The sequence below is a fragment of the Panthera uncia genome, chromosome B4 (assembly GCF_023721935.1).
Source record: "Panthera uncia isolate 11264 chromosome B4, Puncia_PCG_1.0, whole genome shotgun sequence".
Classification (NCBI taxonomy): domain Eukaryota; kingdom Metazoa; phylum Chordata; class Mammalia; order Carnivora; family Felidae; genus Panthera; species Panthera uncia.
Window position 1 is genome coordinate 74,212,835 of NC_064809.1, and position 27,375 is coordinate 74,240,209.

The following is a 27,375-nucleotide window of genomic DNA, read 5'->3' on the forward strand; positions in this document are numbered from 1 at the left end:
GCATGAACGGGGGAGGGTCAGAGAGAGAGGGAGACACAGAATCGGAAACAGGCTCCAGGCTCCGAGCCATCAGCCCAGAGCCTGACGCGGGGCTCGAACTCACGGACCGCGAGATCGTGACCTGGCTGAAGTCGGATGCTTAACCGACTGCGCCACCCAGGCGCCCCTGGATTCTTTATCTTCTTGAGGGTATTTTAAAAATAATTAGCTGGGACATAAATTGAGGCATCTACCTCTCTGCCTGTCCCATGTGTACAGTCACAAATGTATCTGCACATTTTTTTTTTAATTCTAATTTTTATTTTTTATATTTGCTTTTTAGGGGTTGTCCCTGCATCTGCAGTGTTTATTGGTCAGCCAGTGATTTGGAATGAGGTTTTGCTAAACATCTCAAATGCATAAGCTCTGATCCTCTGCTGACTGAACCATATGGGTTGAGGAGGATGTTCAAAGTTCAGGCAGTTCTTAAGTTTGTTTTCACTTTTACCTTCCACTGGCCTCCTGGGTTTCCCTGTGCATGTGCATAGTTTCTCATTTAGCTAGGAATGTGTAAAGAGCTAATCTAGCTTTTCTGTGTTTTTTTCCAGGATTTCCCTGTTAACTATCCTACTTATTTACCACTCACTCAACCAAGACTCCAGCTTCAGGCTAACAAAGCAATGAGTTATTTTTATTCATTTCCAGCTGAGTTCTCTACTTGAGCTTGACAGAGCTGTGGAGTTTTGCCTTCCTCTCTAGTTAGCCTTCTTTGGCAGTAAAACTGCAGATTTTTATGGCCAGCCCTGCCCTGGTAAAGCCGTTGTTCTCCACAAAGCTGGAGATAGGTGAATGGGATCAGTCCTAGGCAAGAAGCATACAGACTTCATTGTTCTTACTTAAGTCTCTAGCAATTTCTCAATTTGTCGTGTGCCTTTGGTTGAATTCTAGGGCCCTGAAATGGTCGTTGTTGACAGTCCTGTTCAGTTTAATACTTGTGTTTTCAGGAGAGGACTTGCCAATCTCTTCACACCACTCTCAAGCGCAGTTTTATTGTTTTATAAAAGCATTGGTCCTCAAAGATTAGAGATTAACAAAATAAAAACAACAACTAGTTCTTTATCCCTGATGGTTTGAATAGCTCTAAATTAAATAGTGGCAACAGTGGGCAGGTCTTTAGACCCTAAGTGGCCTACTAGTTCATGTGGCTTACTAGTTAATTAGGTAAAAAATGCTTCTGCCAAAAATCTCTTGTGGGCCTTACCCTTGGATTACTTGAACTGTTTGTTGGGCAACCAAATGTTGAAAATCATGAGCTAAATAAAAGAACTTTTGGGTAGAACCCATAGCAAATATTTGAGAACCTGTTAGGTTCATAATCTGAAGTTATAGTGAGATAAATAAGCATAGTTTTTACCTTTACATCTGACTGATGTCTGAATCCAGCACTAGATAAAAGAAAGCCAACTCTGGGGTAATCCAAGGTTGGGAGTAGGTTTAGTTCTGAATCCCACAGATTACTTATGATCCTAATTTTCTCTCTAAATAGCTTTCAGAGACTAAAGAAGGATAAGACTGAACGATTATAATAACTTGAGTGTATCTCAGAATCATTCTGGAAATTAAAAAAAATTTTTTTTGAATCACTATCTCTGGGGATGGTACATTAGACTCTTTTAAACAGTCACATTTGCTAATATTTTTCTAGACCTAAATATCATGTTTGCCTGTCCATGTGTAACTGTATTTATCAAGTTACAGTGATAAGAGCAGATTCACAAGTATTGTACTTTTTTTGTTGACTTCATTTTACACTTAACTTTGCTTCTCTCTCTTCCTCTTTTCCCACTTGTAAAACTATTCAGCTACAAAACACCTTCACATTTGATAGTTAAACCTCTGAAACATTAAAATAGCTGACTTGAATTTCATAGTTGATCATGCATGAACAATTAATTTCTCTATCCCAGTACTATAATATTGCTTAATTGCTTCACTACTTACAAAAAGTTTTTTTAAGGTTTATTTTTGAGAGAGAGAGAGAGAGAGAGAGCATGTACACACACGTGAACAGGGGAGGGGCAGAGAGAGAGACAGAGGCACAGACTCCGAAGCAGACTCCAGGCTCTAAGTGGTCAGGACAGAGCCTGATGCAGGGCTTGAACCCACAAATCATGAGATCATGACCTGGGCCGAAGTCAAACACTTAACCAACTGAGCCACCTAGGTGCCCTGCTTTACTACTTTTTGTTTTATACAGAACTGCCTAAATGTCTCTCTCTTTCTTTCCTCTTCCCTCCCCAACTGTTTTTCATTTCACAAAACTGAAACCCTGTATCCATTAAACAATAACTCCTTACTCTCCTTATCCTAGTCCCTGGAAACCACCGTCCTACTTTCTGCTTTCTGTCTCTGAATTTGACTACTCTTGATAACTCATACAAATGGAATCAAATAGTATTTGTCCTTTTGTGACTGGCTTATTTCACTAAGGATAATGTCAGAGTTAATCCATGTTGTAACGTGTCAGAATTTCCTTCCTTTTTAAAGCTGAATAATATTCCATTGTATGTATGTATTCTATTTTGTTTACTTATCTGTAGATGGGCACTTGGGTTGTTTCCACTTTCTGACTATTGTAAATAATGCTGCTGTGAACTTGGGTGTACAGATATCTTTTGAAATCCCTGATCTCACTTCTTTTGGGTATATAGCCAGAAGGGAATTGCTGGATTTACAGTAATTCTGTGATTTGGGGAGGAACTGCCATTTTGTTTTCTGTAGCAGATGTACCATTTTACATTCCCATCAGCGGTGCACAAGGGTTCTGGTTTACCTACATCTTCTCCAACACATGTTGTGTTCTGTCTGTCTGCTTTTTAAATAGCTTCCCTAATGGATGTGAGGACTTCCTTTTCAAGAGAAGATCTACAGGGGCACCTGCGTGGCTCAGTCATTTAAGCGACTGACTCTTGGTTTTAGCTCAGGTCATGATCTCATAGTTTTTGGGCTCAAGCCCCACATGGGGCTCTGTGCTGTCACAGTGTGGAGCCTGCTTGGGATTCTCTCCCTCTCTCTCTGCCCTCCTGCGTGCGCTTTCTCTCTCAAAATAAATAAACTCAAAAAAGAGAAAAAAGAGAAGAGGTACAAACTGCTTTTATTTTTTATCTTTAAATTTTTATTATTTATTTTTAACATTTTTTTTTTTATGGACCACTTCATGGATTTGCATGTCTTACTTGTGTGGAGGCCACACTAATCTTCTCTGTAACATTCCAGTCTTAGTATATGTGCTGTCAATGTGAGTACTACAAACTATAAAGTCATAGAATTTTTATTTATTTATTTTTTTAATTAAAACCATATTTCTGAGAGAGAGAGAGACAGAGGATTCTAAGTGGGTTCTGCACTGACAGCAGCTAATCCGATGAGGGGGTTGAACTCACGAACCATGAGATCAGGACCTGAGCCGAAGTCCGACGCTCAACCAACTGAGCCACCCAGGTGCCCCTGAAGTCATGATAACTATCGGAACTGACTTCTTTATTCTTTGTGCCTCCCACTTCATCTGCTATACCTATAAACATTCACTGTATGCCTGTCTTCTGTTAGACTCTGAGCCTGTTGGGATAATAACTGGGTTTTATTCTTGTTTGTCTTTCCGACACCTGGCTCAGTACCTTGGTACACTGTAGACTATCTAGAGACAAATTTTGTTAAAATTTTAAAAATATCTCAGATTTTTTTCTTTTTTAAATAAATTATTTCTTAAAATTTTTAATTACAAATTTTTTATTGAATTATAGTTGACACTCATTATTATGTTAGTTTTAGGTGTATAACATGGTGATTTGAAATTATACAGCTCTGTGCTCACCACAGGTGTAGCTACCATCTGTCACCCTGCAACACTGTTAACAATACTATTGTCTATATTCTCTGTGCTATACCTTTCATCCCCATGACGTATATATTTCATATCTGGAAGTAATTTATAATGTTAATTAACTACAGAGCTAGGAACCTATGGTAGGCTGAATAATTCTTCTTCCCCCGTTCCCAAGATACCCATATCCTAAATGCTGTGGGTGTTACCTGTATGGATGGCCAACACTTGGCAGATCTGATTAAAGATCTTCAGATGGAGAGCTTATCCTGGATCATCCAAGCAAGGCCTAAATGCAATCACAAGTATCCTTATAAGAGGGAGACAGAAGGAGATTTCAGATAGAAGAGAAGGCATTAGAACTATGAGGGTAGAGATTGGAGTGATATGGCCATAAGCCAAGGAATGCCTATATACCCACCAGCAGTTGGAAAAGGCAAGGAACAGATTCTTCTCTAGAGCCTTCAGAGGATTGTGGCCTTGCCGTTACTTTGATTTCAGTCCAGTAAAACTGATTTTGGACTTGTGGGCTTCAGAACTATGAAAGAGTAAATTTCCATTGTTTGAGCCACCAAGTTTGTGGTAATTTGTTATAGCAGCCATGGGAAACTAATACAGAACCGAAGCACATCTTTGGGTCTTTTAGTTCATTGGGTTCAACCACAGTTCTTTTTTTTTAATTTATTTTTTTTTAAACTTTTTTTCTTTAATGTTTATTTTTGAGAGAGAGAGAGAGTACAAGCAGGGGAGGAGCAGAGAGAGAGAGGGAGAGACAGAATCTGAAGCAGGCTCCAGGCTTTCAGCACTGAGTCTGACGCAGGGCTCGAGCTCACGAACTGTGAGATCATGACCGGAGCCAAAGGTGAATGCCTAACTGACTGAGCCACCCAGGCGCCCCAACACAGTTCTTTTTGTTGAAAGTCATTTACTCACTCTTAATATACTTTTCTAATGTCATCTCTTTTTAGAAATTCAATAAAGAGGACATTTTATTTTAGGCTCTAGCTGACTGTTCTACAAAAGGTATCTGGAAATAATTGGCCATGTATTTCTTTTTCCCTTCCTTTTAGGAGTAAAATATCTAATATATCTAAAATATCTAATAATAAGGTGGGAAAGAAGTAAGTAAATGTGGTTTGTCTTTCTACCCTCGGCAATTAAAAAAATAGGTTATTCTTAGAATCAATTTAAGTTTTTTCTTACACTTCTCATTTATATGCTTCCTACAAAAAAAAAATCTTCCCAAGTTTTTCTAATGTATCATTTTCAAAATTAGTCCAAGAGAGTTGGTTTGGTGCATGCAAGAATCCATTAGACCAAAGACAGGGAAGATAAACATTTTGAAGGGAGAGTAACAGGCAATTACCTGGGTGATGCAAAGAGGATAGAGCAGTTGAGAAGCCAATGGTGACAAACTCCTGGAGCCAAGAGGACAGTGATTGATGTTAAGGGCCTTCTGGATTGTAAGCGGGGACTTATGACCCCCCACCCTTTGCTATGGCATAGGACCCCAAGAGACTGAGTCCTTGTAGTAGTAAAAATGAGTGGAAATAGACTCACCTTTGTAGGAATTGCAACTTAGTTTCAAATTATTTCAGTACCTGAAATTGGTTTGAGGTAACTGGGTGCCTTGGTACAAAGCAAACAGATCCTCTCTGGAAATCCTCACAGATTATTTTCACTATCAGGTTTTTAAATAGATTATTTAGTACACACACACACAAAAAATAGTTAGAACATAAGAGGATGAAACAATAAATACGGAATAAGAAACATTAGACAATAGAACAAATTCACAGGAGATCCAAATATTGTAGTTACTAGATTTAAAATAACTATTCTTGGGGAGCCTGGGTGGCCCAGTTGGTTGAGCATCTGACCTTGATTTTGGCTCAAGTGATGATTCCAGGGTGGCGAGATAGAGCCCTGTGTTGGGCTACACACTAGTGTGGAGTCTGCTTAAGATATTCTCTCTCCCTCTCCCTCTCCCTCTCCCTCTCCCTCTCCCTCTCCCTCTCCCTCTCCCTCTCCCTCCCTCCGTCCCTCTCCCCCACTTGTGCTCACTCTCTCTTTCTAAAATAAACAAAATAACTGTTCTTAAAAAAAAATTCTTAAAATGTTCAAGGAAATAAAGACAACTTGGAGAAGTTCAGCAGCCAACTGGAAAATTATTTTGTAATGCATATTTTAGAGCTGGGAAATGTAGTAATTGAAACTAAGAACTCAGTGTATGGTTTTAAAAACAGATTGATAGTATCTGAGAAGAGTCAGTGAATTACAGGATAAGTTAGAAGAAACTAAATGATATGGAAATTCAAAAGATTAGGAAATACAGAAGAGGAAGTAAAAAACATAAGAGGCTACAGGGATAGGTATGCCATACGTGTAATGGGAACCCCAGAAGAAAGAGAATAATGTAGAGTATTTGAGGAGATATTGTTGATAACGTTCCAAAATTCATGAAAACCATCAAGCCACAGATTCAAGAAGTGCTAGAAATCACTAGCAGAATAAATATAATAAAGAAATCCACCTAGGAACATCATAATAAAATTTTGAGGGAGCAAAGACAGAGAATCTTAAAAGCAGCTAGAGAAAAACTATGCAATTTTGAAAGGATCACAGTCAGACCTAGAGCTAACTTCTCAACAGAAAGAAGTCAGGAGAGTGGGATGATATCTTTAAAGGTCTGAATAAAAATAACTGCCAGTCTGCAACTCTACACACCTCATATACAGTGAAAATATCCTTCTAGAATAAAGTGGAAATAAACAGTTTTAAAAAGCAACAAAACAAACGAACAAAACCAAAAGTCCTCACCCCACTGAAAAAAATGTAAAGGTACTCTGAGATAGAAGACCAATTGGAAAGTTGGAGATGCAAGAAGGCATGAATAGCAATGCAGACCACAAATACATGGTCAAGTCTGAATATTGATGTTCAAAAGACTAAGAATGTTTTATTAGGATTTAAAAATACATAGAGAATTAGCACGCATAGTAGCCATGGCCTATAAATCGGGAGGTGCATAAGCTCCCTTGCTTTTTCAAAGAAGAGGGTAAAACTGCCAATTAGTGTTAGAATTTTGCAAGTCAAAAATTGATGTTATAATCTCCAGGGAAGCTATTAAATTAAAATAGTCACTACATACTGCAATATGGATGAACCTTAAAAACATGGAGTGTCTGGGTGGCTTAGTCAGTTAAGCAGCCAATTCCTGATTTTGACTCAGGTCATGATCTCATGGTTGGGAGATCGAGCCCTGAATCTGCCTCAGTGTTGAGAGCCTGCTTGGGATTCTCTTTCTCCCTGTCTCTCCCCCATTCACTCTCTCTCTCTCTCTTTCAAAATAAACTTTAAAATAAAAGGACATTATGCTAAATGAAATAAGCTAGTCATAAAAATGTAAATACTACATGATTCCACTTATAGAAGGTATTGTCAGTAGTCAAATCACAGAAACAGTAGAATGGTAGTTATTAGGAGTTGGGGTTATGGGGAATTAAGGGACATGGGGAGTTGTTATTTAATAGATACAGAGTTTTAATTTTGTAAGGTGAAAAAGTTCTAGAGATTAGTTGTACAATAATGTGAATATACTTAACACTACTGAACTGTATACACTAAGAAATGGTTAAGAAGAAATGGTTAAGAAAGAACATGTAAGTTTTATGCTATGCCTTTTTTTTTTTTACCAGAATAAAAAAAAGAATTAGAGACTAACAAAAGAAAACTGTTCTGAATGTTTATGTATTAATATTCAGCCAATGTAGACTTCAAAGCAAAAAAGCATGATTAGAGATAAAGGAGGGACACTTCATAATGATAAAGCATTTGATTTAACAGAAAAAATAATTCTAATAGGTTTTAAAAAAATTGACAGAATTAAAAGGAGAAATACACAATTATAGTAGGATATTTTAACACAGATTTCTTAGTAAATGACAAAACAATCAGGTGAGGGATTAATAAGGATATAAAATATTTGATATAACTAGCACATGTGACATAATTATCATAATTAGAACAAATTATATCCAACAGATTAGTATATATATGTTTATTATTTTATAAGTGCATTTAGAACATTTTCAAAAATTCTACTGGCCACATACTGGCCATAAAGCAAATTGCCACAATTTTTAGAGAAAATCATACAGCTTGTTTTTTCACTACAGTGCATTTAAGCTAGTCATCCAAAAGTTAGAAAATCTTCAAATATTTGAGTATTAAGAAATATACTCCTAAATAACAGTTGGATCAAAAAAGAAATCAAAATGAAATTAGAAAATACTTTAAACAGAGCAATAATAGAAATTTGTATACAAAAACCTGTAACATGCAGCTAAAATCGTGGTTAGAGGGAATTTTAATTTTTTTTAGCTTTAAATGTATATATTAGAAAGGAAGATAGGCTACAAATCAGTGAGCTAAGTTCTAAGGAAGTTAGGAAAAGAACAGAAAGTTAAATCCCCTCCAAAATGTAGAAGAAACTAAATAAAATGATCCATGAATAATGGGATTCCAGTATTTATGATATTTGTCCCTTTTTCCTGCTTTGTTGTAGTTATTAGACCTCCAGTTGTCTAGAAGTAATGAAGCAGAAGAGTTAACTATGTGAGGTGATGAATGTGTTAATTGTTTTGATCTTGGTCACTATTCCAACAGTACACATGTATATCAGCTCATCACGTTGTATACTTTATATATAATCATATTTGTCAATTATTTCTCCGTGAGGTTGGAAGGAAAAAAAGTAACAAAGCAAGCATTTTTGTTTTGTTTTCTGGTCTCAAAGGAAAAGGTCTTAGTATTCACCATTATGTTGATGATTGCTCTATGTTTTTTGTAGATACCCTATGTAGAAAGCCCACAAGAGCTTAAACTACTAGAATTAATGATTTGAACAGTGTTGCTGGGTATAAAATGATTCCACAAAAATCAATCACACCTGTTTATACCAGCAATAAATCATTAGAAAGTGAAATTTAAAAACAGATGCCATTACACTTGTACCAAAAGTATAACATGGAAATAAATTCAATAAAGGATGTATAAGAACACTATTAAAAAATGATAAAGCATTGGGGCACCTGGGTGGCTCAGTCAGTTAAGTGTCCGACTTTGGCTCAGGTCATGATCTCGCGGTTTGTGGGTTTGAGCTCTGCGCCAGGTAATGTGCTGACAGCTCAGAACCTGGAGCCTGCTTTGGATTCTGTGTTTCCCTCTCCCTCTGTCCCTCCCCTGCTTGCATTCTGTTTCTCTCTCTCTCTCTCTAAAATAAACATTTTTAAAAAATGATAAAGCATCATTGGAAGAAATGAAAGAACACTTAAATAGAAGGGTATACCATGTTTATGGATTGGAAGCCTCAATATTTTGAAGATAACTGTCCTTCAAAATGGATTCATAGATTTAATGCAATCCTTATAAAGGCCCCAACATTATTTTCATTGAGTTTACTTTTTTTTCTTAATCTCTATATCCAGTGTGGAGCTTGAACTCACAACCCCAAGATCAAGAGTTGCATGCTCTTCCAACTGAACCAGCCAGATGCCCCTCCCCCAACATTATTTTTTATGCAGCTTGACAAAGTGATTCTGAAATTTATATGATAATATAAAGGGCCAAGAATAGCTGAAGAATTCTTAACAACAAAGTCAGAGAACTCACTGAATCCAATTAAGACTTACTGTAAAGCTACAGTAATTAATACAGTATGGTTTTCAGAGTACAGATCTTTTACCTCTTTAGTTAGGTTTATTCCTAGATATCTTTTTTTTTGTGTGCAATTGTAAATGGGATTAATTCCTTGATTTCTTTTTTCTGCTCCTTCATTATTGGTGTTTAGAAATGCAACAGATATCTGCATGTTGATTTTATATCCTGCAGCTTTGCTGGGTTCACGTATTAGTTGTAACGATTTTTTGGTGGAGTCTTTTGGGTTTTCTACATAGAGTATCATGTCATCTGCAAATAGTGAAAGTTTGATTTCTTCCTTGCCAATTTGTATGCCCTTTATTTCTTTTTGTTGTCTGATTGTTGAGGCTAAGACTTCAGTACTGTTAAATAGTAATGGTGAGAGTGGGCATCCTTATCTTGTTCCTCACTGTAGGGAAAGGCCCTTAGTTTTTCTCCATTGAGGATGATATTAGCTGTGGGCCTTTCTTATATGGCCTTTATGATGTTGAGTTATGTCCCATATATCCCTACTTTGTTGAGAGTTTTTATCAAGAATGGATGCTGTATTTTGCCACATGTTTTTACTGCATCTTTTGACAGGATCATACGATTCTTACCCATTTTTTAAATTTATGTGGTGTATCATGTTGATTGATTTGTGGATATTGAACCAGCCCTGCAGCCCAGGAATAAATCCCACTTGATCATGGTGAATAATTCTTTTAATGTACTGTTGAATTTGATTTGTTAGTATCTTGTTGAGAATTTTTACATACAGGTTTATCAGGGAATATTGGCCTGTAATTCTCCTTTTTAGTGGGGTCTTTGTCTGGTTTTGGAATCAAGGTAACACTGGCCTCATGGAATGCATTTGGAAGTTTTCCTTACACTTCTAGTTTTTTGGAACAGTTTGAGAAGAATAGGTATTAACTCTTCTTTAAATGTCTGGTAGAATTCCCTTGGGAAGCCATCCGGCCCACGATTCTTGTTTGTTGGGAGATTTTTAATTACTGATTCAATTTCTTTGCTGGTCTTAGGTCTGTTCAACTCTTCTCTTTCTTCTTGTTTCAGTTTTGGTAGTGTGTGAGTTTCTAGGAATTTGTCTAGTTCTTAAAATGTTTGTTTATTTTTGAGAGAGAGAGAGAGAGAGAGAGAGAGAGAGAGACTGTGCGCAAGTAGGATGGGGCAGAGAGAGGGAGACACAGAATCCTAAGCAGGCTACAGGCTTTGAGCTGTCAGTATAGAGCCCAGCACAGGCTTGAACCTTAAGAACTGTGAGATCATGACCTCAGCTGAAGTCGGAAGGTTCCCCCGAGCACTGGGTATTGTATGTAAGTGATGAATCACTGAATTCTACTCCTGAAACCAATATTGTACTGTATGTTAACTAACTAAAATTTGAAATTAAAAAAAAAAAAAGACAATATGGTATTACCAGTAAGATGGAAATATGGACAAATGAAACAGCCCAGAAACAGAGCTATTCATATATGGAGATTTTATTTGAAAAGTAGTACTGTAGGCATTGAGGAAAAGATGATCTTGTTTCAATTAGATCTGAGACATTTGGAAATCCATATGGAAAAAATACAACTCTGTTCCTTACTTACTTCATGCCTGTAAATCAATTCCAGGGTTTAGATTATAGATCTAAATGTGAAAGGTAAAACAATAAAGCTTATAAATGTAATTTAGAAGAGTATCTTCATGGGCTCAGAAAAGGAAGGACTCTTTCCTTTTTAAACTTTTTTCTTCAATAGTGTTTTTTAAATGTTTTAATAGATTATGTGTTTTAGAGAAGGTTTAGGTTTACAGCAAAGTTAGCAGAAGGTACAGATTTCCCCTATACCTCCTACCCCCACCCATACCCCCCCCCCCCCATTATCCATATCCTCCACCATAGTGACACATATGTTACAATTGGTAAACTTACATAGACACATCATTGTCACCTAAAGTCTGTAGTTTACATTAGGATTCTCTCTTGGTGTAGTATATTCTTTGGATTTGGACAAAGAATAATGACCTGTATCCACTATTACAGGGTCATATAGAGTAGTTTCACTGTTCTAAAAATCCTGTGTGCTCTGCTTTTTAATCTTTCATTCCACTTAACCCCTGACAACTACTGATCCTTTTACTGTCACTCTAGTTTTGCTTTTTCCAGAATGTCATATAGCTGTAATCATACAGGATGTAGCCTTTTCACATTGACTTGTTTCACTTAGTAATATGCATTTAAGGTTGTTTCATGTCTTTTCATGACTTGTTAGCTAATTTCTTTTTAGCACTGAATAATATTCTTTTGTCTGAATCTATCATAGTTTATCCATTCACCATCATAGTTTATCCAAGGACCTCTTGGAATTTTGGGCAATTTTGAATAGAGTTGCTATAAATATCCATATACAGGTTTTTATGTGGGCATGTTTTCAGCTCCTTTGAGTAAATACCAAAGTAAATACCTTTGAGTAAATACCTTTGGGGTTCAAACTCACAAACCATGAGATCATGACCTGAGCTGAAGTCAGACACTTAACTGACTGAGCCACCCAGGCTCCCTGATTATTGTAGCTTTATAATATGTTTTGAATTTATGTAGTGTCATATCTTCAGCATTATTCTCCTTCAATGTTGTGTTGGCTATTCTGTGTCTTTTGCCTCTCCATATAAACTTTAGAATCATTTTATCAATATCCACAAAATAAATTGCTGGCATTTTGATTGGGATTGTATATAATCTATAGACCAAGTTGGAAGGAACTGACATCTTGTCAATGTTGAGTCGTCCTATCTACAAAGATAGAATAGCTCTCCTTTTATTTAGTTCTTTCTTTTTTTTCCTCAGGATTTTATTGTTTTCCTCATATATGTCTTATGCATACTTTGTTAGTTTTATATATAAGTATTTTACTTTGGGGGGTGGTAACATAAATGGTATTGTGTTTTTAATTTCACATTCAAAAAACTTGTTTATTGCTTTTATATGAGAAAGCAGTTGACTTTTGTATATTGACCTTGTATCCTGCAACCTTGCTATAATCACTTAAAAGTTCCAGGACTTTTTAATAACATTTATTTTCTTTTAATTTGTTTTTGAAATTTTTAAGCTTATAAAAGTAGACTAATACAGTGAACTCCCAAATACTCATGACTCAGGTACAGTAATTAACACATGGCCAATCTTTTTTGTCTGTACTTCCACCCACCCTCAGTGGATTTTTTTTAATGTTTATTTATTTTTGGGAGACAGAGTGCAAGCAGGGGAGGGGCAGATAGAGAGGGAGACACAGAATCCGAAGCAGGCTCCAGGCTCTGAGCTGTCAGCACAGAGCCTGAAGTGGGGCCCGAACCCACAAAGCGTGGGATCATGAGCTGGGTTGAAGTTGGACACCTAACCAATTGAGCCACCCAGGTGCCCCCTCAGTGGATTATTTTGAAGCAAGTCTCAAACATTATCTCAGGGAAAGAGTTTTTAAATAGACCTGAAAAGCACTAATTATAACTGGCATAAAAACAGACACATAAATCAATGAAACAGAATAGAGAACCCAGAAATGGACCCACAAATGTATGGCCAACTAATCTTTGACAGAGCAGAAAAGAATATCCAATACTGGAAAAAAATAACAGTCTTATCAGCAAATGGTGTTGGGAAAACTGGACGGCAACATGCAGAAGAATGAACCTGGACCACTTTCTTACTCCATACACAAAAATAAACTCAAAATGGATGAAAGACCTAAAGGTAAGACAGGAAACTATCAAAATCCTACAGGAGAAAAGAGACAACAACCTCTATGACCTCGGCTGCAGCAACTTCTTACTAGACATGTCTCCTGAGACAAGAGAAACAAAAGCAAAAATGAAGTATTAAGACCTCACCAAGGTAAAAAGCTTCTGCACAGCGAAGGAAACAGTCAACCAAACTAAAAGGCAACTGATGGAATGAGAGAAGATATTTGCAAATGACATATCAAATAAAGGGTTAGTATACAAAATCTGTAAAGAACTTATCAAACTCAGCAGCCAAAAAACAATCCAGTGAAGAAATGGGCAAAAAACATGAACAGACACTTTTCCAAAGACGACATCCAGATGGCTAACATACATGAAAAACTGCTTAACATCACTCATCATCAGGGAGATGCAAATCAAAACCACAATGAACGAGATGCCACCTCACACGTGTCAGAGTTGCTAAAACGAACAACTCAGGAAACGACAGATGTTGACGAGGATGCAGAGAAAGGGGAACCTTTTTGCCCTGTGGGTGGGAATGCAAACTGGTGCTGCCACTCTAGGAAACAGTATGGAGGTTCCTCAAAAAAATTAGATAGAGCTACCCTGTGACCCAGCAATTGCACCACTAGGTATTTATCCAAAGGATACAAAAATACAGATTTGAAGGGGCACATGCACCCCATTGTTTATAGCAGCACTTTCAACAATAGCCAAATTATGGAAAGAGCCCCAGATGTACATCGACTGATGAATGGATAAAGATTTGGCATAAATATACAATGGAATATTACTCAGTGATCAAAGAGAATGAAATCTTGCCATTTGCAACAATGTGGATAGAGCTAGAATGTATTATGCTAAGTTAAATAAATCAGTAAGAGAAAGATATCATATGATTTCAATCATATGTGGAATTTAAGAAACAAAACAGATGAGGGGCACCGGGGTAGCTCAGTCGGTTAAGCGTCCGACTTTGGCTCAGGTCATGATCTCATTGTTTATGAGTTCAAGCCCCACATAAGGCTCTGTTGGACAGCCTAGAGCCTGCTTCAGATTCCACATCTCCCTCTCACTTTGCCCCTTCCCTGCTTGCATTCTGTGTGTATCCCACTCTCTCTCAAAAATAAACATTAAAAAAGAAAAAAGAAACAAAATAGATGAACATAAAGGAAGGAAAGGAAGAATAAGATAAAAAGAGAGAGGGAGGCAAACCATAAGAGACTCTTACATACAGAGAATAAACTGAGGGTTGTTGGAAGGATGTTGGTGGAGGAATGGGCTAACTGGGTACTAAGGAGGGCATTTGTTGGGATGAGCACTGGGTGTTATATATAAGGGATGAATCACTAAATTCTCCTGAAATCAGAAAAATAAAAATAAATGAGTGGCGCCTGGGTGGCTCAGTTGGTTAAGCGTCCGACTTCGGCTCAGGTCATGATCTTGTGGTCCGTGGGTTCGAGCCCCGCGTTGGGCTCTGTGCTGACAGCTCAGAGCCTGGAGCCTGTTTCGGATTCTGTGTCTCTCTCTTTCTCTGACCCTCCCCTGTTCATGCTGTCTCTCTCTCTCTGTCTCAAAAATAAATGTTAAAAATTTTTTTTTAAATAAATAAATCAATGAAACAATCATAAAGGGAAAGAATGTCAATGCATTATTACATTAAAATTAAGAACTGTTCATTGAAAGGGGCATTTAGGAGAGCTAACAGGCAAGACACAGAATGGGAGAAGAAATTTGTATCATGTTTAAATCATTTAAACATGATACAGAGGAAAAGACCATTCTTCCTCCAAATACAGGGCATTAGTAGGCATTGTCAGGAGAGAGAATAACAAAATGGCTAATAACATATGTGAGGGCACTCATTCTTTTTAGAAATAAGTGAGGGGCACCTGGGTGGCTCAGTTGGTTAAGCATCTGACTTCAGCTCAGGTCATGATCTCATGGTTTGTGGGTTCAGGCACTGCATCAGGCTCTGTGCTGTTAGCACAGAGCCTGCCTTGGATCCCCTGTCCCCTGTCTTCCTCTCCCCTGCTCGCCCTATCTCCCTCCTTCCCTCCTTCCCCCCCCATCTCTTTCTCCTGTCAAAAATAAATAAACATTAAAAAATATTAAAAACAAAAAAAGATGGGGCGCCTGGGTGTCTCAGTCAGTTAAGTGTCTGACTTCGGCTCAGGTCATGATCTCACAGTTTGTGAGTTCGAGCCCCGCATCGGGCTCTGTGCTGACAGCATGGAGCCCGGAACCTGCCTCAGATTCTGTGTCCCCCTCTCTTTCTCTGCTCCTCCCCCACTCGTACTTTGTCTCTCTCTCAAAAATAAATAAACATAAAAGAAATAAAAATAAAGTAAAAAGAAATGAAATGAAAATTGAAACAAGATACTACTTCTCTTTGTACTGGAATGGCTACAATTAAAAGATTAACAATACCAAGAATGTGAGTCTGTGGAGTAATAGAAACTTTCAAAAACTGCTAGTGGAAGTTTAAATTGGTACAGCTACTTTGAGAAGCTGTTTGACATATATACTAGAATTGAAGATGTCCATACCTTATGACTTAGTTCTGTTTTTGAGTATTCAACAGCAGTTCATTCCCAGGTCCCCAGGAGGTTTGTACAAGAATATTCAAAACAGCATTATTTGTATTGGCCAAAAACTAGCAGCAAGCCAATTGTCTATCATTTGTCTAGTAAACAGCCGAACTGTTCACCATTTGTCCATCAGTTGTTTAGCGGAATAGATAAATCAACAATGGCATAATCATACAATGAAATAAATATTCAAGGAAAATGAACAAACTACATTTGTTTGCAAAAACATGCATGAATCTTACAAACACAGTGTTGAGCGAAACAACCCGCGGCACCAAAAATAAAATACACACAGAATTATTCCTTTTATAGATAAAATTATACAATAATATTTAGGTGTGTCTTCTTCAGTGATATCAGCTATGAAGAAAAGTTTGGAGAATCATGCCTTTGGTGAATGGTGAGAGACAATAATGGAAGGATACATAAGGAAAACTTCTGGGGTACTGGCAGTTTTATTTCTCTAACCTGGGTAGTAGTATTTGAGTGTTTGTGATAAATTATCAAGCTGTGATACTTCATGTGTGTGTGTGCACTGTAAATGTGTTATATTTAGCAATAAAATATTTTTTAAAGATGTTTTATTAGGACAGAATGGGCCTAAACAAGTGTGTTATGTAGGTAATGTGTGTCTTAAACCTTCACAAGTATAACACTTAAAAGCTAGTGTCTACCTTGTGTTAATTATAACAATTATGTGGATATAGAAATATTTATAATCAAAGTAGATAATTGATTCATAATTTTTGCGGTTTAGGAAAGAAGAAACATTTAATTCTTATTTGCATAAAGGTTAATGAGTAAAGAGTGACAGATTTGCAGTGCTGTGGTTTTAGGAGAAAGGATATCGTTTTGTTGGAGACAGAGCATGAAATTAGGGTTATTTGTTCATTTCTGTACCTTGAAGCACAAGGGATGGGCTGCACTGGAAAGGGAAGATATTCATTGTTCTACAGTGCTAGAAGGAACATCCAAAGCAAAGTCTTTTACAGTGACAAAAGAATATCTCTCAGATCTAAACTGAAATTAGAGGGGCGCCTGGGTGGCTGAGTTGATTAAATGTCTGACTTCGGCTTAGGTCACGATCTCATGGTTTGTGGGTTCAAACCCGGGTCGGGCTCTGTGCTGACAGCTCAGAGCCTGGAGTCTGTGTTGCCCCTCTCTCTCTGCCCCTCTGCCACTTGTGCGCGCGCTCTCTCTGTCGCTCTCAAGAATAAACATGAATTTAAAAAAAAATTTTTTTAGACTGAAATTAGGGGTGCCTGATTGGCTCAGTTGGTTAAGTATCTGGCCCTTGATTTGGGCTCATGTCATGATCTCATGGTTTGTGACATCAAGCCCTGCATCGGGCTCTGCCTCACAGCATGGAGCCTGCTTAGGATTCTCTCTTTCCCTCTTTCTCTGCCCCTCCCCAGCTTGTGCTTATGTGCATTCTCTCAAAATAAATAAAAAGAAATAAACTTTAGTTCTATATATGAAATGAAACACACAGTTTAAAAAAAATATTTCCTTCTCACTCTCCTTCAGATTCTCAGCAATTCTACCAGTTTAGTCTGTACTGAGCTTAGTAATTGAAGATTTCTTTGACTTTTAAATATCATAGTTCTTAAATGTTTTGATTTTATTGACTTACTGGAATTGAGTTTCTTTCCTGAGATAGCTGGTAGAATTCTTGAGAATCTGAAGAACAGTGAGGAGTAGGGACTAATTTTTTTAAAAAAATAGTGCGTTCAGGGGCGCCTGGGTGGCTCAGTCAGTTAAGCGTCCAACTCTTGATTTCAGCTCAGGTCATGATCTTGAGGTTGATAGGAACAGGCTGTGCATTGGGCTCTGCGTTGGCAGTGTGGAGCCTGCTTGGGACTCTCTCTCTCTCTCTCTCTCTCTCTCTCTCTCTCTCTCTCTGTCCCTCTCACACTTAAAATAAGTAACTAAATAAACATTAAAAAAAATAGTGCACTGGGTGTCTCAGTCGATTAAGCATCTGACTCTTGATTTCAGCTCAGGTCATGATCTCGCAGTTTGTAAGTTTGAGCCCCGCATCCAGCTCTGTGCTGACAGTGCAAAGCCTGCTTGGGATTCCCTCTCTCTGCCCTACCCTCCCCTGCCCGCCCCCCAAATAAATTAAAAAAATAGCGCGTTCAGTTCATCCAATCCACCTTAAACCCAGAACTATGGCATATATTGTATAACAACTAGGAGTTAATAATCTCATTAGAGAAATTTTATTGAAATCTACAAATGAGGGTTTGACTTGTAAGAGAGACTGAAAATACGCCCTTAGTAGCTAAAACTATGTTTTTCTTCAGACTTATGTGAACAACTCACACAGAGGCATTTTATACAACTTGATTCATTTGCAAACTGATTTTCTGGTTTTTAGATTATCCAGATTCCTTGATTTCTCTTTTTTCCCCTGTTTTTACTGGCTATCCATCTTTTAGCCACATCACAATTTATTTTTCCCTTTCCCCAAAGGCAAGGAGAGATTAGCCAATAGAAACATAAAACTCATGACAGTTTTTCTCACTACTTAGAAGTAAAGATTTAACTAAATATTTAATTTTTATTCTATTTTAGTGTCCCATTCCATTGAAAAGTTTGAAAGTTGGCTGTAAGATGTCATAGTAGTCATCATGTGGCTTCATAATTTTCTAAGTAACTGAATTCATGTAAACCTTGGAACTACATACAAGATTTTGTGAATAAGACATTAGCTCAGAGATGATCTAGAATCAGCAAAGAATGTATAGTTGATCTTAGTAATCGAAGATTTGTGTCTTTTATTTTTAATTTTTTTAAATATTTTTTTATTTTAGAGCGAGTGGAGGAGAGGGGCAGAAGAAGAGAGAGAGAATCCCAAGCAGGCTCCGTGCTCAGCATACTGCCTAATGTGGGGCTTGGTGCCACAACCCTAGGATCATGACCTGAGCCAAAATCAAGAGTCAGACACTTAACCAACTGAGCCATTCAGGCGCCCCTGTTTGTGTTCTTTAAAAAAAAAAAAAATCACAGTTCTCAAATGCTTTATTCTTTTAATTTATGAAATTGAGGGTTTTTTTTCCTGGAAAAGCTATAGAATTCCTCAGACTCTGTAGGGCAGTAATGAGTAGGAAAGAACTTTTTTTAAAGCTATGCATTTCATTTCATATGTGGGAGCACTAATTCCAAACTAATGAAAGGTGGCATTGAGACAGAAGAGGTGGGGCATTAAAATAAATATCACTGCCTCCTGGCTATTCTCTAGGGTATATTACTAAGAAGGTTTTGGAAAGGTGGACAGAATTTCCTATTCAATCACAATTCATAGAGAAATTGACAGAATTATTATTAGAACCAGTAAACCTTTTAAATAATGAGAACCTCAAGAATCCTTGTTAACTTAAAAAATAGAAGTTTATTCTAGGGGCGCCTGGGTAGCTTATTTGGTTAAGTGTCCAATTCTTGACTTTGGCTCTGGTTATGATCTCATTGTGAGTTCGAGCCCTGTGTCGGGCTTTGTGCTGACAGCAGGGAGCCTGCTTGGTGTGTGTGCGCCCTCTCTCTAAAAATTTTTTTTTTTTTTTTTACATTTATTTATTTTTGAGAGACAGAGCACAAGCAGGGGAAGGGCAGAGCGGGAGGGAGACACAGAATCCAAAGCAGGCTCAGGCTCTGAGCTGTCTGCACAGAGCCCGACATGGGGCTCAAACCCACGAACCGTGAGATCATGACCTGAGCTGAAGTAGGACGCTTAACCGATTAAGCCACCCAGGCGCTCCCGCTCCCTTTCTCTGAACGAACGAATGAATGAATGAATGAAGCTTGTTCTGTTGCACTTGATGGAAACCTAGGAAAATCTAGTGGTAAGAATAAGGTAGGATTTAATTGTTCATTTGTGTCGTTAATAAAAACTCTGATTTTCTAGCAAGCTTTACCTGGAAAAATCAAAACTAATTCTAGAAGTTTGTAAATTTCCCAGTGTAATTTCTTTGTCTTGTAAGAGGAAGCACAATATCCTTCAGAATGTAGTTGAAGAAGCACTCAAAGGAACAAAGTAAAAAAATTTAAACAGTCGTTAAGACTATATGATAAATGAAGGAGAAATAGGGAAATATAAGGCTGCTTTCTTCCATTGAAGACCCACTTAGCAGATTGACTGGTAGTTGAAGTGTGGATTTTTCAGAACCTGTAAACCATAGCAGTAGTCATCTGAGATGCCTGGAAAGGCCAGTTGATGAGACTGTAAGTCTATATCCTTGGAACCTACTGTGTTCAGGTTGCAAAGATTTTTGTATTTGGCCACTGACAACCGAGATGGAAGTTTCTTAAATAACTTTTAAAGAACTAAATATAAAAAAGTGTTAGCATTCCAGAAGGCTATAACAGTACTCCATAGTAGAATTACTTAAAGCAGACTAGACATCTTTAAAAATGGCATTTTGACATAGTTGTTTTTCTAAATTTCCCATTTAGGATTTGCTCCTCTTCCAAGCTTGATTTTTCATTACTTACACATTCTCTTTATCTTTTTTTTTTAATGTTTATTTATTTTTGAGAGAGAGACAGAGTGCAAGCAGGGCAGGGCCAGAGAGAGAGAGAGAGAGAGAGAGAGAGAGACAGAGTCCAAAGCAGGCTCCAGGCTCTGAGCTGTCAACATAGAGCCTGATGTGGGGCTCAAACTCACAGACTGCGAGAACATGACCTGAGCTGAAGTCAGACGCTTAACTGAGTGAGGCACCCAGGCGCCCCATCTTTATCTTTTATATATGCCTTTTTTCTTACCAAAATAGTTATAATTCTTCCAAGCTTAGGTGGTAAATTGGGAGAAGAGAAAATTGACCTAGGAAATTGAAGTTGGTGGCCTCTTCAGTTTTGAGGTTGTGAATATACCCTAGGCTTCATAGCTAGTCATGTCTGTGACCATAACTTTCTTTTATTTGCAGTCACATTTATGTAATATAATTCCTGTTCCCATATTTGTAATTAGTGCACAAGAAGAAACTGAACTCTATCTGCCATTTTATTGGTGATTTATGCATGGACTATTTTCAAAATTGGCATGAGAAAAAAATTTCAAGACACTGGTTGTTTTCTTTTAGGTGATTGAATATAGGCTGTGTTCAGGCTAAAGGAGAACTTTAGGTTATTTAACTGTTCATGAGATACACTTCTGTAAGAATTCACACTTAAACTCTTGAGTCTACCTTTAAATTTTTTTAATTTTTGATTTTTTTTTTTTTTTTTTTTGTATTAGAGAGTATGTGTGTGCTCATGCAAGCAGGGGAGGGGACAGTGGAGGGGAGAGAGAGAGAATCCCAAACAGGCTTCATGCTCAGTGTGGAACCTGATGCAGGGCTTAATCCCATGACCCTGGGATCATGTATGACCTGAGCCGGAATCAAGAGTCAGACATTCAACCCAACCGCGTCACCTAGGCGCCCCTACTTTTCAATTTTTAAGAGGAAGCTGATCTAGTTTGAGAAAATATGACAAGTGATCATCACCCTTGTTAGGTAATCTGTGCATCCAGGCTTTCTTCCTGTGGGCTTATCTGCATTTAATCGGAAGACCTTACCTCTGTGGCCTCTCTTTGATCGTGGTGAAATATGAATAATTTTGTTATTCCATTTGTTTTATGCATGTGTAAGGAATATCAGTGAGTAATAACAAGAATCTGAGATCCATAGAAGAAAGGTGATATACCAAGGTACTGTTAAAATAATGGCAACTTGAGAACTAGTGTGTGGTGAGTTACAGCACTAATGTATAGCATTAAGCTTGGAGTCTGTCCTTGATTCTGCTGTAGGTTTCTCATTGTGTGAGTTTGGGTGAGAAATGATACCATGACTGATTTTCTTATCATTGTAAAATTAAAGTATTCTGGGAGGTATTATAATTCCCTCCCAGATGTTTCTCTTCACTTGTCAGAAGGGATAATAGAGTAATTTACCATCATCTATATTAATGGAAAAACATAATCTAAAATCATAAGTTTTTGTTGAATTCAAAGATACAAATTCAGTAGTTTCTGTAAGAATCCTTAGACTTATTCCATACCTGGCTTTGAGCCCCTTCTATGCTTCTCTCTACACACACACACACACACACACACACACACACACACAGGAATATTATTCAGTATTAAAAACAAAGGAGGGCGCCTGGGTGGCTCAGTTGGTTAAACATCTGACTTCAGCTCATGTCATGATCTCGAGGTTCATGAGTTTGAGCCCTACATTGAACCCCACATCAAGCCCCACATCGGACTCCACGCTGACCGTGCAAAGCCTGCTTGGGATTCTTTCTGCTCCTCCGCCACTTGTGCTGTCTCTCTTTCAAAATAAATCCACTTCAAAAAAGGAAGGAAATTCTGACAGGGGAATATCATTTAGCCATAAAAAGAAGTAAATCTTGCCATTTGTGACAATGTGGGTTGAGGGTATTATGCCAAGTGAATAAGTCAGAGAAAGACAAATATCATATGATCTCACTTATATGTGATATCTTAAAAAAAAAAAAAAAAAGAAACCAAGCTTGTAGATAAAGAGAACAGATTGATGGTTATGGGAAGGGGATTTGGGATGGGGAGTGAAATGGGTAAAGGGGGTCAAAAAGTACAGACATCCAATTATAAAAAAATAAATCCTAGGGATATAATGTACAGCATGGTAATTCTAGTTAATAGTCTTGCATATTTGTAGGTTGCTAAGAGAGTTAATCATAAGAGTTCTTGCAACAAATATTTTGTAGGTATGTATGGTGACAAATGTTAACTAGATTTATTGTGGTGATCATTTCAAAATATATATAAATAGCAACCCAGTACATTGTACACCTGAAACTAATATAGTGTTTTATATATATGTCAATTATACCTCAATTTAAGAAAACTTGTTCAAGTTTGGTATGATGCATGGTATAATCAGACTCAGATATTTCTGTGTAATCCTCAGTGCTTAAAATGACTTTTGCCTGATTTTTGAAGCCAGCAAAAACAATAATAGCAAAGCCTGCATTATTTACAAATATGTCAGTGACCCTGTAAATAACATACTTTATCCAAAATGTTCCTAAATATATGCTATTTGAAATAATTCCAAGAAACTTCAAAGGTGGTCCCTGATAGAGTGAAATAAATGGTAAGAGAGCTTAGTCTTAAGAATTCCTTGTATCCTTTATGAGTCTTATGTGAGACTTACAAGTCTTGTGCATTTTCTTTAAAAATTTATTTCTTGCAGAGTATCATACATACTTTGCTATCAAAGAATAGATAACAAAGGATGAGATCCTGCCTGATTTCCTACCAATGGAATTAAGTAAATCTTAAGCTTTCTTTGCATGAAAAAATAAAAGAATTGTTAAATATTGTTGATGGAAACTAAAAATGACTTTATCTATAATGCTGAGGGGCACTTAAGCTCCAGTTCATTGAGGCAGGGTTTTGAGTGTACTTGAGTTGTTGGTTGTTAAAAGAGGCAATATTAGCTGATGAGTAGGCAAGTTAAGATGTTAAATTATTGCTTTTTAGTTTTGGTGAACTTATGATTTAGAATGTAAATAAGAACTTGGCATTTATAACTTGGGAGGCTGTCCTGTATGGTGCACTACCGCAACAGCTCTCTTGCCCTCTGGCTTTTAGTTGGGTTAGATCAGTAGGCAACACACGCGGGTGATCAGAAGCAGGGAGATCAGTGAGGTAGTGGTATTTATTTCCCAATCTTTTCCTGAGGGGGTTACTATGGGCTTACCTTGTCTTTTGACCAAAGATCTTGGCTATAGTCCTCTGGCCCTCTCCATACCAGATGAAACAAAGATGAAAGAGCCTTGTGTCTCTGGCTTCCAGTAATTGCTTTCTCCTTACACCTCTTTATTTATTTATTTTTTAATGTTTATTTCTGAGACAGAGAGAGAGAGAGCATGAGTGGGAGAGGGGCATAGAGAGAGGGAGACACAGAATCAGAAGCAGGCTCCAGGCTCTGAGCTGTCAGCACAGAGCCTGATGCGGGGCTTGAACTCACAGACTGAGAGATCATGACCTGAGCCGAAGTCGGTCGCTCAACCGACTGAGCCACCCAGGCGCCCCTCCTTACACATCTTTAAAACCTCAGAGTAACAGTGTAGATTATTGTTATTAGCCAAGGGTACTGCACTGTATCTTTTGGTTTCCCCACTCCTTACTGGCACCTTTGAAAACAGTCCCTTTATTAAACTCTCCTCAGATTCCCCAATTTGAGTGTGCCATTTGTTTCCTCTTGGGATCCTGGCTGCTTTATGTATTTTTAATCATTATCCTAACTGTTATGTATGCCAGACAAACCCTAATAATACTTATGCTAATTGGTGGGGAGCGGCAATAGCTGAAGGTGTTTACAGAAATAATCTTTATTTGCCTGGTACTTTGTCTCATCTAATGTGTTGTTAAAGGAAAAAAATCCCTATTTTGCACCTGGGTGGCCCAGTCGGTTTGGTTAAGTATCTGACTCTTGATATCAACTCAGATGCTGATCTTGATCAAGCCTGCATTGGGCTTCATTCTGAGCATGGAGACTTCTTGGGATTTTCTCTCCTTCTCTCTCTCTGCCCCTCCCTCACACCCGAGAGCACATTCTCTTTCTCAGAATAAATAAGTAATCGTTAAAAAAAAAGGAAAAAATAAAGTGTTAGATGATGTATAAGAAGCTAGTAATACTAATAGTTCATTTAAATATAGGCCCCAAAATGCTGTTTTTCATTCACTCTACCCTCATTTTCTTAAAAGAAGTTGATGGTGTGATTCTTTAATAAGATTATCGATGTCCTTTGTATCATCTCATTGCTTATTAATATGTCTTTGGAGGAGAGTATTTATAACCTCCAAGTTAAATCACCTATAGCAGTTGAGTAAGTTGCTGGGATAGTATTTTGACCGCATAGGATTTCCGTCTTTATATACTATGTTTCTTTTCAGTTAATAAAGATAATTGAGAATTAACCATATTATGTAGTCATCTAGAAAACTCAGGCTTAAACACTGAGTTTGTGGTAAGTGCAACCTAATTTTTAACTTAAGTAACAGTCTCAAAACTGCCAGTATTACAGAAGTTAATCTAAATTAATTCATGGTTTTATTGGTAACTGGCAAGCATAGTTTTTCTTGGAATGACATTGACTCTAATCATATCCTCTTTTCCACTTCTGGTACCAAAATGCTGTTATCGTTCTACCTTATGAATTACCAGTCTTCCATAGGAATTAGGAAGTATTTGAAAACCAGGATTAAGCTGTAAAAGAGTTTATTCATTTTTTATTTGAAGTATATCTGACACACAGTGTTTGTTACATTAGTTTCAGGTGTACAACAGCATAGCGATTTGACAAGTCTATATATGATGCTGTGCTCACCACAAGTGTGGCTGCCATCTGTCACCATGCAATGCTATTACAGTACCATTGACTCTATGCTTTACCTTTTATCCCTGAAAAGAGGCTTTAATGAAAACACATCTATAATCATAGCAAAAGAATTTGGAAAGTGTACTAAAATATTACTGTATTTTTTATACTCCATCTTAATTCTGTTTGGGCTGCTGTGATAGACTGGGTAGCTTATAAACAATAGAAATTTACTTCTTACGGTTTGGGAAGCTGGAAGTGTGAGATTAGAGTGCCAGCATGGTTGAGTGAGGGCCCTCTTCTGGATCATAGACTACTTCTCATTGTGTCCTCCTATGGTGGCAGGGGCTGGAAAGCTCTGTGGGGTCTCTTCTACAAGAGCACTAATCCCTTCATGAGAGTCCACTCTCGTCACCTATTCACCTCTCAAAGGCCCCACCTGCTAACACCATAACACCATTATATAACACTAACACTTTAGGAATTCAATGTATGAATTTAGTGCTATGTGTTGGTGGGGGGTGGGGGGCGGTGAGTAGCAGCAGGAGAGATGCATACAAACATTTAGACCATAGCAGCCTCTTTTCTCAAAATTTCTCCTTTTACTTGCTTTGTTGAAATTCTAACTCCCAAGCTACTCCCAAGTATGGTGCATGGATCAGCAATGTTGATACTACCTTAGAGTATAAATCTCAGGTGACAAGCCAAACTAGTGAATCAGAACCTGCATTTTAAAAAATTTATTTACTTTGAGAGAGAGCACACACACTCGAGTGGGGGAGGGGCAGAGAAACAGGGAGAAAGAGAATGTCAAGCAGACTCCGTGCTGTCATCGCAGAGCCAGTGTGGGGCTTACAAACCGTGAGATTGTGACCTGAGTTGAAATCAAGAGTCGGATGCTTAACCAGCTGAGCCACCCAGGCGCCCTAGGATCTGCACTTATTTGAACCTAAGTTTCCCCAGATAAGTATCCACATCAGAATTTGGGAAGCATTCTAACCATTTCCTGCCATTGCATCTCATTAGATTAAAACCAGGTTGTCAAGTGTTAAGGCTGAGGTAATTCATTGATTACGTAGTCACTGGTAAAGAAACTGACTAAATTTGCAGATCACCTTTTCTTTATAAGCACAGGGAAGCCAAACTCTTTTCTGTAATCAATCAATTTGCGCTGAATTTTCCTGTATTGTGCTGGTAGTGTAAACTCAGGTATGTTGCTTCATCAAGCACTGTGTTGGGGATACAAACATGAATGTATTCAGGGATTTGTAGTCTAAGAACATGATATGTGTAGTGCAGTCTAGAAGATGGAAATTAGTTTCGTGTATTGTTATTAATAGTGGTACAGAAGCTCTCAGGCTCACTCACAGTTTCAGATTCATTAGTGTCAAATTTTACCGTGGGGAACTATTTACTTGCCACATTTTAAAAGGGCCTTTTAAATGAAGATAGGATAGTTAAAGATATCAAGGATTACTGGACAGTCTAATATAGTTGATGTATTTAGTGTTTTTCTCAAGCTCTTGGCAGTTTCAGTTAAATCAGATTTTATAATTTTAACCCAAATGAAGTTATATATATATATAATAGAATTTGCAAAATAACAAAACTAAGTTGTTGTTAATTGTTTATGGGAGGAAATCAGCTGGTATGGTTTGGGGATGGATCACATACTAGTTTTGGATCATGTTGAATATATTTTTTCCTTCTTATTCTTTCAGATACATCAGGATTCATTTTTGATTTGCAGTCCAATACTGTACTGGCCCAAGGAGGAGCTTTTGAGAACATGAAAGAGAAGGTATGACTACTTACCGTGGATAGTAAGCTTGAATGTCACAGTAAAATTTAGGTACTAATACAATCAGTGGCTACACAAACTCATTTAGAAAGTGAAATATGATTTTCTTTGCATAACTAATATCACAAATATTAGTTAATATTATAACAAATAATACTTATGGCTAAGTGTGTATCTCATTTGGCAACATTCTTCAAGGAACAACTTGAATAGAATCTTTCATTTGGAGAGGATTTTTTTTTTTAATTTTTTTTAATGTTTATGTGTGTGTTGTGTGTGTGTGTGTGTGTGTGTGTGTGTGAGAGAGAGAGAGAGAGAGAGATTGAGAGAGAGAGAGAGAGAGAGAG

The 27,375-nt window shown here is 37.5% G+C and overlaps 1 protein-coding gene, 1 long non-coding RNA gene and 1 other non-coding gene across 7 annotated transcripts in view; 1 reads left to right on the plus strand and 2 right to left on the minus strand.

Moving 5' to 3' along the window:
* Positions 1 to 4,384, minus strand: part of LOC125919029 (uncharacterized) — a 46,012-nt gene extending 41,628 nt beyond the window's left edge. The window contains exon 1 of the long non-coding RNA XR_007456661.1: positions 4,072 to 4,384. This is a non-coding gene — a long non-coding RNA (uncharacterized LOC125919029). The remainder of the gene's footprint in view (positions 1 to 4,071) is intronic.
* The window catches only part of SPATS2 (spermatogenesis associated serine rich 2), a 148,641-nt gene that overhangs the window by 78,389 nt on the left and 42,877 nt on the right, over positions 1 to 27,375 (plus strand). For all 5 annotated transcript variants that reach the window (XM_049625399.1, XM_049625397.1, XM_049625398.1 and 2 more), the window contains one exon: positions 26,949 to 27,028. In XM_049625399.1, coding sequence (XP_049481356.1) covers positions 26,949 to 27,028 — 80 coding nt within the window. The remainder of the gene's footprint in view (positions 1 to 26,948; positions 27,029 to 27,375) is intronic.
* LOC125920526 (U6 spliceosomal RNA) lies at positions 3,179 to 3,285 on the minus strand. Its single transcript, XR_007457110.1, has one exon. It is a non-coding gene; the product is annotated as a U6 spliceosomal RNA (small nuclear RNA).